At 32.9% G+C, this 12,331-nt stretch overlaps 1 protein-coding gene across 2 annotated transcripts in view; it reads right to left on the reverse strand.

Annotated features, from left to right (window-relative positions):
- Positions 1 to 12,331, reverse strand: part of IntS3 (integrator complex subunit 3) — a 598,644-nt gene that overhangs the window by 452,362 nt on the left and 133,951 nt on the right. For both annotated transcript variants that reach the window (XM_090406089.1, XM_090406090.1), the window contains one exon: positions 7,926 to 7,992. In XM_090406089.1, coding sequence (XP_090262215.1) covers positions 7,926 to 7,992 — 67 coding nt within the window. The remainder of the gene's footprint in view (positions 1 to 7,925; positions 7,993 to 12,331) is intronic.

A 12,331-nucleotide genomic window follows, 5' to 3' on the forward strand; every position in this document is an offset into this window, starting at 1 on the left:
GCAAAACGACCCAGAAGAAGACCAAGATATAGGTAGATTGATGCAGTACAAAGTGCCTTAGACAATAGAAATATAAGATCCGATAATGTTGGAGTCTTGACAAGTAACAGACTGATTTGGAGGAAAATTGTAGATAGGTAGATAGACATGTAGTACTATCATATCCTGTACATCCCTTGAGGGTACATAGCAGGAATTTGATGATGTATCTCATATAATGGATGAGTATCTCCTCATTTGAAATATCTGTTAGAAGTATCTAGAAGACAATGACTCACTATTGGAGTCTTTAATTTCCTTAACTAATTTTTATTTAATAACATCTGAAATAACTGACAAATTCTTTATATTCTATGTCATTTTAATACCATTCTACTACTGAGTCTATGAAATTTCTGATGTCAGTAAATGGTTTACTGAATTTAGCTTTATAATAGGATGTTTTTAAAAAGGCACTTCAAGTATTCAAATATTTTTTGGAAAGCAGCTAGAGGTGTTACTCAGCTGCTTTCTGGCATAGTTTATGTTAGAGTAGTTTTTTTTTGTGAAAATTAAATGTCTCATGAAACCTATATCTCAGCTTTAAAAGAGCCTCGAAAATCTTGTAGTAATCTAGGGGGTTTCTGTCAGCAGCCACAAGATTTTTTTTATACATTGCAGAATGAGACTTCATGTTTATAGCACACCCAACTTAAATTCCTTCAGCCATTTGTCTTGAAATCATGTCTTGTTTTTAGCTGATGACAACAGAATCTTTTCTCTATTGTAGTTACAAAACTAAAAAGTGTAGTTTTCATTTCTTCTATTTATTGTCCATAATAAAGGTGAATTTATATAAATTATGAATAAAAATAATTCAACATGAAAAATAAATAAAGTTTATGAAAACAACAGAAAATGGTCAACGCTAGCACAGAACCAGACTAACTTTTCACAATGCAATGTTCATAGCACGTTTTTTCTTGGAAGATAATTATGTTTTCTGAATAACACCATAAAAAGCCTTTTCATCATGTAAAACAATTAAGTATATCATTACACTAAACTAATTCATGATGCGAATTGTTAAAATAAGCTTACACCAATAGTACATTAAAATTGCAAGAATTAAAGAGAGTGATAGGAGAATTGCAGTTAGCAGTGAAACAAATGAAAACTAGTCCTGTTGAATTAAGATTTTTGTTTAATGGTATCTCTGATTTTTATGAGAATTGTGACAGATTGCAAGTTATGCAAAATAAAATGTCTGAGAATACTTGACTATTTATTTCAAAATTAATCTGCAGATGCAGCAGACTTAAGTTTATAAAAAAGATGAGATATAAATAGCACTGCCTCTTGTCACAGATTGGAATCTTCAGATTTTAGAAAAAGCAGCAAGGCATATATAAAGAGTATCTTTAGGCAAACAAACTTTTGGCAGGGACAAACAGTCTATGGAGGCATTAACTTATTAAATTAATTATATAAGATGTTATCTCCTGGTTGAAAATTAAACTTATTTATTACATTCACTGGAGGCCACCATGATCAAATAACTTGACAGTAAATGAGATCATATTAAAAATAAAAAATAAAAAAATAAAAAATCTAAATGTAAACTACATGAAGAAAATAATATATTTTGAATGCATTTAGAAAGAGGCTGAAAATTCACCAGTGGCGAGTGGATTCCTGGAGCCCTGAATACTAAACAACTCCTTCTTTCCCAGATTACTTGTACCTCAAAAAATCATCTTATAGTTATTATTTTGAAGTATCTCAACTTTAGTGTTTTTCATCTCAGTAACACTTCTGTTGAGATGATATTTTTGTAATTTCTCAGCTAGCTCTGCCCTTTTCCACTGATGCTTCTCATGCTGTAGTGCCTATCTTCAATACCAGTAAATTTGTATCACAGCTCCTTTTTATTGTTTGCCCAGGATTTCTTTGCTGAAAACATGTAAAGCAGTGGGGGGGGGGGGGGAACTCTAATGTCTCCCAGCCAGGATCATATCTGATTACACTGGATCCAATATCCCCCTCTAAGCTGCATGGACGCATAGCCACACAGCGACCAAGATGCTCCCATGCACACTGAATTGCTACAGTGCAGCTGCCAGCAAACTTGGTCTTCTTTTTTTTTATTATTACTTGAAACCATGTATAGATGACACTGTATGTAATACTGGAGTTTTTTTGTTGTTTTTTTTGTTTGTTTGTTTAAAACAGAAGTATAATTCATATTATTGCTGGAACATTTTAATGAGACATAGTGTAGAGATGTTCTTGTTTAAGAAAAACGAATAGCAGGTCAACACTTCGACTGTCGAGCAGCAATGCAAAAGTGGGTAGCTGAGCACTTTTTTAACTGCTGTGCAGTCATCAGGTCATGTAAATATTTTCCATGCAGAGCTGTAGCAAGCCTTTGCAGCTGGAAAAAAAAAATAGAAGAAACATTGATTGGACCATCATAGTACATGGACAGTTCAAACCAGTATCAAATACAGCTGGGCAAATTTAGTCCAAAGTCATCATCCCATCCTCATATCAGTTTTTTGGTAACTACTTAATAACAGAATGCACCACAGGTGTGGACTGAATATTGGGTCAGAAGCCACAGTCAGTTTTCTACATTGATTTCAAGTTATATGGAGTTCTTCTCCCATTTAGAACTAATCCTTACTATAGAAGATACCACTATAGAAAACTCACTCACTATTAACTACTAAAAAGTCCTGACTGAAGTCTCCATAGATATACTGATATTTTAAATAAAATACATTATTTGTTATAATTACAAATAGGTCTCTACAAGTTTATACTTTAGTACTGTGTGAGTTAATGGTACCCAGCTTTGATTCTTTAGCAACCTCTGCAAATATACTATATCACTATTAAATTTTCAATGGTGACACCGAATAACAAAATTTTACAAAAGTCCCAGATAAATTTAGGCATTTATTATAGATTTTGAGGTGCTGAACATGAATATGACAACGAAAATGCAAAATTGGCTACAGTTTTTGAGAGATCTGCAATAGTTTCTTATATCATAGAGTAATACAAACTTATCACATATACCAGTAAATGTCCACTTCTACATCTGATGTCGCTTTGCCTGTCGCTTGTATAGCTGCTCAGTGTCATATCTAGTGAGTGTCTAACAGTAGCCAGCGAACATTGAAGAGGACCACTTTCCCTGGTATCATTTCTCTATCGTTGCAATTTCCTGATGGAAATGTTTGCCGTGCTCATCACTAACCATGCCATGGTTGTCGGGGAAAAAATCCAAGTGGGAATTGAGCAAGTGTATTTTTAAGGACATATTAGAGCCAAGTTTGTGATACAGAGACAAGTACACAACTAGTTTCTTGTGGTTTTCTGCACTGACATTTCCGAGGAAGTTAGTCGACACCAGAAGAAATGAGTCCCAAGCTTTTTTCTCATCACCCTGTAGCAGGTTGTTGAATATCTTGTCAATGAAGAGCTCTCAGATCTGAGGATCCATAAAAACTCCCTCTTTAATTTTCGCTTCACTGAGTTGAGGGAATTTGTCAGATAGGCACCTGAAAGCTGATCCAGTCTGGTCTATGACTTTATGAAGTGTTTTTTTTTTTTTTTTTTTTTTTTTTTTTTTTTTTTTTTTTAAATCAGACTGAGTTTGATGTGTCGGGATGGTAGTAGAATTTTGTATGTTTCTGCCAGTGCTGGGTGTTGCACATTCCTCTCTCTCCAACCTTCATTCAGAAATTTCTTCACAGGCCAGTCTCTCTTCACAAGTTCTTGCTCAGCTGTCCCATTTGCACAAAAAACAGCAGTGCACAAGGTCATCTTCCTTTCAGAAATAAGGTGCAAATGCTCATGACTAGTGTGAAACGAAGTCACTCTGGCATTTTCCTTGAGAAGATTCCATTGTAGAAGTCTTGATCCCAGTAACTCTGCTTTGGCCTTGGACAGCTCCAGATCGCAAACAAGATCGTTCAGTTCTTCATGTGTGAGAATGTGTGGTGCAGATGATCCGACATATGGATCATCATTATGATCCATATGTCGGATCATCAGCACCGACATATGGATGATCCATATGTCGGTGCTGTGGCTGACATATGGATCATCATTAGATGCTCAAGGCTCAGGAGAACCCGCATTGGTTCGCCTCCATCCTCATCATCCTGTGAAGTGAAAGAAAATTCTTTCAGAATTCCTTCACCATGAAGAACTGGTCAGACAGCAGAAGGTATATTCGGGTATGCTATTGTCCACTTCATTCAGGAAACGGTAAACGAAATTGGAAAAAGGAACACATAATGAAGATTGCCACATGGAATGTGAGAAGCATTGCACACAAAGAAGAACTTGATAAACAACTAAACCAAGCTAACATAAAGATATGTATAGTAACAGAAACAAAGAAAAACCAAAAAGGTACAAAAGAAACAAACAACTATATACAAATCTACAGTGGGGTAAAAAAAGAAGAAAGTGCAAAAGCAGGTATAATGATTATGGTACATAAATCCCTAAAGAACAATATTGTATATTACAACTATTTGAATGAAAGACTAATAGAAATTAGACTCAAGACATTAAGAGGCCACATAACAATAATTGGTGCATATGCACCAGAAGAGGGAAAAGAAGAAGACAGTAATATATTTTATAAAGAATTACAGAATGCCATAGATAAAACAAACAAAACTGACTATTTACTGCTAGCAGGAGATTTAAATGCCAGAATAGGAAACAAAAAATACAAAACAAACATAGGTAAATTTGGCGAAGATACATGTAATCAAAATGGTCGCAGATTGCACGATTTTGTCATTTATAATAATATGAGAATAATGAATTCAATGTTTAAACACAAGGAAATACATAAATATACTTGGTCAGGTAGAGGATACAAATCAGTAATTGACTACATTATCACAAATTTTAAATTAGCAGAGTTAATTTTAGACGTAAGAGCATATCGAGGCTTTGAATTAAACTCTGATCATTATATGGTATCAGCAAAAATTCGTTTTAAACCAAAGTGGCTAAAAACACATAGAATTGAAAATTCTTACCAGCCAAGCTACAAAATTTCTTCATTACAGGATCCTCAAGTTAGACTACAATATCAAAAATGCACAAACTTAAAAACAGAAACCACACATGAATCAAGGGACATAGAAGATGAATGGGAAAATTTGAAACAAATTCTCACAAAAGCAGCAACAGAAACCTTAGGAATAAAGCACAAATGGATTAGAAAAAGAGGACTACGAGACTGGAACAAAGAAATAGAAAATATAATAAAAACCAAAAAGGACAGTTACCAGAAATGGCTAAATTACAAAACAATAGAAGCAGAAATAGAGTATAAAAGAAATAGTGCAACTGCAAAATGAGAAGTAAGGAAAAAACATAGAGAAAGATGGAACAATTTCGTAACAGAACTAGAAAAGGATTTATTTAAGCCACAACCCAAAACCTATAAAGTAATAAAATACATGAATAAAGAAATAAAAGAAAAGATAAAAATACAAACAATAGATTTAGAAAAATGGGTGACCTATTTCCAAAATCTCTGGACAGATGAGAACAATGAATTAAAATTTTATAAGACAAAGAATGACCTAATAGAAAATATCACAATGTTAGAACTGAAAAATATAATAAAGAAGATAATATAAATATAGAACTATACAAAAATGCAGGTGAAAAATTTAATGAAAGACTTGAAATTTTTTAATATGGTTTGGATGTCTGGAAAAACCCCTAACTCTTGGAAAAAAGCACTGGTCATCCCAATCTATAAAAAAGGAAATAAAGACAATTGCAATAATTATAGGGGAATTAGCCTGCTGAATACAGGATATAAAATATATGCAGGAATATTAAAAGAGAAACTAAGCAGCATTGTAGAAAACAAATTACTAGAAGAAACAAAGTGGCTTCCGAAAAGGCCGATCCTGCATAGATCCAATTTTTACTTTAAAATTATTAATAGAAAAGAGAAGAGAATTTCAAAAAGAAACACATGTGGCGTTTATTGATTATGAAAAAGCTTTTGACAAAATTAGTCGACAAATATTGTTTAAAATATTAACCAATTTAAACATGCCAAACCAACTTTTACAATCTATTCAAGAAATATATACAGGAAATAAAATAGCAGTTAAATTAGAACACACCTCAGAATGGAAAGATATATCAAGAGGAGTACGACAAGGATGTACCCTCTCACCTCTGCTTTTCAATATATATATAAATGAAATATTAACAATCTGGAAACAGTATAACCCATTTGGTATACAAATGACCCCGCAAATGAAGATAGATACACTACTATTTGCAGATGATCAAATAGCATTAGCTACATCAGAAGATGACTTACAAAGATCATTAAAATCATTAAATGATATCTCAAAGCAATATAATATGACAATATCCAAAGAAAAAACAAAAATAATGGCATTCAAAGGAGAAAACCCAATAAGAAGTAAAATAGTGATAGATAATAAAATACTAGAACAAGTAAACACTTTCAGATACTTGGGATGTGATCTATCATACGAAGAAGAAAAAGACATAGACACTAAAATATCAAACTTTGTCAAAGTAAATGGCATAATAAACAGTATATTTAAGTCATCCCTGGTACAAAAACACACTAGAATCAGACTATATAATGTCTTGTCAAAACCAACTCTACTATACGGAAGCGAAACATGGACCATGAAAAGGAAAAATGAAAAACGAATTCAAACAGCAGAAATGAAGTTCCTCAGAAAAATAGCTGGATATACCAAGTGGGACCACAAAACAAATGAAGAAATCTTACAATCCCTAAAAATCAAACCAATTAATTACTACATAAGACAGTATAAACAAAAATGGCTAGAACATTTAAATCGAATGGACAACAGCAGACTACCAAAAATATTATACAGATACAAAATAAGTGGAAAAAGAAGAATCGGAAGACCAAGAAAGAGATGGCATGAGACCGGAACAGGCCACATGGCCTATATTCCATGTTAGGAAGAAGAAGAAGAGAGAAGAAGATTTCCTTGTGATGGCTCCTGAAACAGGTGGTATCATGCAGAAGTAGCAATCATTTGAGTGATTGCTTGGCTCCCTCCAAATAATATAAACAGCAAACGGCATCGACATTTTACCGCCTTTCAGCCACTTTGGAAGATTTCTAGCACATATAATGCAACATATATATGGGGCTCAGGTTTCTGACTTGCAAATGTCACTTCCCCACAAATGTAACAAAATTTTTATTTGCGCTATTAACACAAGTATGAAGCATCACTACTGCTGGATTTACACTTCAGGATCACTTGTATAGTACTTAGTAATTATGCAGGAGTAAATGGGAGTGTAGCCCAGGAAGTCACACAAATACTTGCTCACCCTACAAGACTTCACTTTATAGTAACGATTGCATCATCTTACAACAGTGATGTCATGACTCAACTGCACAGCATCCAGCCAATGATACAATAGCTCCTGGGGGGGAGGTATGATTGGCTGATGCAATATGTTGCAATCAGGAGATTGAAATACAACATTGTCAAATGATATCTAAGTATGCAATGAAGACTGAGTCTCTCCTAAACAAGAGCCAATCAACAGATTTTATTATCATTATCATGTTCAGCACATTGAAATTAGTAAAGAATCGCTATTTTAATTTCAGAAACAAATTGTATATGATCCAGTGTAATTGATGGAGGAGGGGACAGCATTTAAATAATAAACACTAAAACAACATTTAGCATGCATCACACGCATGTGTGTGTGTGTGTGTGTGTGTGTGTGTGTGTGTGTGTGTGTGTGTGTGTGTGTGTGTGTGTGTGTACACACACATATATATATATATATAAATATTTGCAAACATATCATTAATAAAATAAAAAAGTTGATTAATCATTTAATGAATTTACCTATGTTCAATAAAAATATCCAACATGGATTCTGCTAACCAAATGTTTTTGGGTGATATGTCTCCGCCTAAAATTTGAGAAAAATGTTATAACTGTGACAACTTGATAATATGAGTACCAATGAATATACAAACAAGATTACTAAAACTTCATACAGCAGTAAACCAATAAGTATGTTCCTCCCCTGCCAAAAAAAAATATAAGGAATAAAATAAGCATAATAATTCCCTTTTGCAAAATATTTCACAAAATAACAAATAATGGTCAAGAAAAATTCATGCAATGAAGCTCAAAAAACAGATATACGGTTGAGGGAAAATTGTCAGAAAGCTTGTTTCTAATTCTGAAAAAGGAGAAAAAGTGTTCTCCTTTTCTAAAACATTAGTATATTTTTCCAAAGAAAGATGTCATCATTCATTAATGTTAGCCTATCTTTTCAAGTTTTGAATAACATTAAAAAACGTTTCTAAGAAAAATAATGTTAGATAAATAATTCCAGTGCTTTTCATTTAAAGGAATTAATTGTAGAAAATTTAAGTTTTACTAAAGTGCTTCCATGTATTAAAATTAAGAAATCTCAAATCGCAAATCTTACTTCATCATGTTCTTCCCACTAGTAAAGAACCTCATATTCAGCATAAGGGGAGCTGCAGCAAAATCATGGAAAGAAGAGAAATAGTTCATTATAGCAAAAAGTTTGCTGTAGTGAATTTCCTTTAAAATAGCATCAGTTCACTATTAGACTTTGTCAGGACTTTTCACTAGGATGTTATAGTGAGGTAATCCACTATACGTGCATCTGCTAGTAACAATTCACTGTAAAACTACATCAAAATAAACAATGTAATAAAATATGCAGGAACACAAGCATAATCAAGCATACAAGTAAACATAATTTTTGTTTTTCAGTTTGAGTTCTCAAAATTTCTTTTTCTTCCAGACTTGTCAAATTTTCATCTGCTTTTCTAATTTCCTTTGTTATATGTAATATACAATTATTATTTCTGGTTAATAATAGTTTGGATACTTCTTGCAATGCAAATGTTACTCCATTTCAGAAACACTCCATTTAAAAAAAAAAAAAAAAAAAAACAGGTTAAAGCAGGTAGATGTGTGTCTGTTTAGCAGGGAAAATGGAAGGCTTGTGTTTCTAAGAGGAAAACCCAGCAACATACATATGAGATGTGCATCAACTTCAATAGTGAAAAGTCCTTATTGCATTTTAGACAGGATTCAAATCTAGATTTTTCTCTAACCATGGCACTGTCAAATTGCCATACAGAAGTGCTTAAACTACCAGGCATATATATTATATCAGTGAATATTATTATAGCCTGGTGGATAGTATCTCATCCTTCTCCAACCAAAAATTATATATTTGAATCCCATTATATGGCATGAATGTTTGTAAACCTGTAGGTGAGAGATAGTTTTTGCAACCTGGACTGAGACTACCATCCCACTAAAGCAGCTTAAAAAAGTACTAGAAAATGTACATTCAGTCTTTATGGTAAGGTTTCCAGATTATCAAACCCTTAGTCCACCTATTACTAAACTTACTACAGATTTTCAATGCTTCATGGGCAGAAATGACATTAAAAAACATCAAATCAACGTGATTAATATGGTATAATGCTTTTTTTTGCAACAGCAATTTTACCTATTCCCCCCATGTGGTGACCCGGGTTAAAGAATAGTCCCAGTAGCCCATGATGTTGTAAGAGGCAACTAAAATGGGTACCCAGTACCTGGAAGGGGGGGGGGATAGCTGTGCCACCTTGTCTCCACAGGGGAGGGGGGGCATAAATTTGGAGGCCTGGTCCTTCAGGTTAGGAGTTTGGCAATGGGCTAACAAATCATTCCTGTAAAAAAAAAAAAAAAAAAAAAAAAAAAAAAAAAAAAAAAAAAAATCTTGTAAAGAAAACCAAACAATTGAAAGCCAGAACTGACTTCGAGGAAATGACACATGAAAAGGAAAAGGTTAATGAATTTTGGAACATGGAATATTAGAACAATGTTACAGGTAGGGAAAATGCAAAGTATAGCAGAAGAGTTAAAGAAATATGAATTGGATGTTACAGCATTGCAGGAGATAAGAAGGAAAAGGAAGAATAAACAAAAAAAGATTATATTATGTATTATAGTAGTGCTGAAGAGGAAATCACAGAGTCGGATTTATTATGAGAAAGAAGATAATAAAATCAATTTTAGGATTCACGCCAATAAATGAGAGAATTTGCAAGTTATGAATTAAAGGAAAATTCCATAATATCATTTATTATTAACATATATGCCTTGACTGAAAATGCTGATGAGATTGTGATAGATCAATTTTATGAGGATTTGCAAGAAACATGTAAAAAAATAAATAAAAATGATGTCATGATAATATTAAGGGATTTTAATGCAAAAAAGGGAAATAAAATATATTTCATGAAGTAATTGAAAAGTAAAGTTTACATGAAGAAACCATTGAAAACAGAAATACATCCTCTGTCCAAAAAGAAACCGAACTTTTCAAAAATAGAAGAAACTAGTGGCACCACCTGTTGTATCTTTTTGTTGTCGAAAGCGGCAACCTTCATTAGTGTTGTGTCAACTGTTTATGATGTTTGTTTCATTAGAAACCGAGTTATAGTGCCAAGAGTGACAGCGTGTTTTGACGAACGGTCGGTCATCACGATATTTATGATGTACTCGATGAATTCTCGCTATCAATCGCTTCAAAACTTTGAGATAAAACTCACTATTGACCGTTTGGCCAGGTGAATGAATTCTTTGTGGATAATGCCCTTGGAATCATAGAAACAAATCAGCATTGTCATTACTTTCGACTTCTCCAAGCAACTTTTTTTCGGATGTCACCAGTAATGATCGTTTCAAGGAAGTTTGAGTCCTTACAAGTGGTTTTAATGAGATCCTTACAGTGTTCAATTCAATACATTTTTTGGTCATCAGTCAACTTCTGGGGAATAAATCACAAATTCAATTTATGAAGGCCAAAACTCTCGGTCAAAATGTTGTGCACAGTTGATTTTGGAATTCCCAATTCATCTCCAATCAATCTCACGGACGATTTCCAGTTTTCTTTGATGAAATCATGCACTTTTTGGACGTTAACTTCGCTCGGTGCAGTTTTTGGATAGCCCGGCTTTTCATCGTCCTCAAGCGTCTCACGACCACTTTGAAATCGCTTAAATCACTCATGAACTTGAGTATGGGATAAGAATTCATCACCATATGCTTTTTGAAACATCTGATGTGTTTCGGTAAAACTTTGACCAAGCTTAACACAAAAGTCAATCGCAGTTCTCTGTTTGAAACTCATTTTCCAACCGTTCATCAAAACACACTGTCATCACTCCTGGCACTATAACTCGGTTTCTAATGAAACAAATGTCATAAACAGTTGACACAACACTAATGAAGGTTGCCACTTTCGACAACAAAAAGAAACAACAGGTGGTGCCATTAGTTTCTTCTATTTTCGAAAAGTTCAGTTTCTTTTTGGATAGAGGGTGTAGACTTATACAATTAGCAATATCAAATAAACTAGAATAATGAGTACAGGTTTTCCACATAAGAATATACATTTGGGGATCTGGATTATTCCAACAACCAAAGAATGTAATCAAATAGATCATGTTCTGATTTCAAAAAGATGGGCAAGTTCAATTAATGATGTATTAGCATATAGAGGAGCAAAGTGTGACTCTGATCATATGTTAGTTAAAATTAAATTTATATACAGAATATCAAATGTAGTCCAAAGGAAAACTGAAAAGATAAAGAAATGGAACACTGAAACATTCCAAAACAGAGAAATAATTGATAAATATCAAAAGAAAATAAAAGTTAATATTAAAATTACAGAAAAAGGAAAGAATATAGAAGAAAAATGGTATTTAATACAATAAACAATCATAAATGCAGCTGAAGAAGAAATAGGATGGTATAGGAAAAATAGAAATGAATGGTTTGATGAAGAATGTAAGGAAATAATTGAAATAAAAAACAAAGTAAGGAAAAAGTATTTACAAAGGAACACAAGAAATAATAGAGAAGAATGTGAAGAGAAAAGAAACAGGAAAATAAAATTTGTAAAAAGAAAAAGAAAGAAATGATGGAGAAGAAAGTGGAACCAATAGTGCAGTAAAATGAGAAAAGGGAAACTAAAAAATTTTATAAAGAATGAAAAACAGTCAGTTAGTTAATACATAATTTTGATACACAAATGATAGGATGTAAGGATAAAGAAACAAAAGTATTAACTGAGAAATAATTAGTTAAAGATGAATAATTTCTTAAAAGAATATTTTAAGGAATTATATGATTACAGCAGAAGAAAATAAGAAATATGAAGATCAAAATAATTGTAGAAATATAAAAGAAAAAATTCATGAACC

The sequence above is a fragment of the Typopeltis vanoorti genome, chromosome 16 (genome assembly GCF_054136105.1).
Source record: "Typopeltis vanoorti isolate ZY-2024b chromosome 16, IOZ_Tvanoo_1.0, whole genome shotgun sequence".
Taxonomy (NCBI): domain Eukaryota; kingdom Metazoa; phylum Arthropoda; class Arachnida; order Uropygi; family Thelyphonidae; genus Typopeltis; species Typopeltis vanoorti.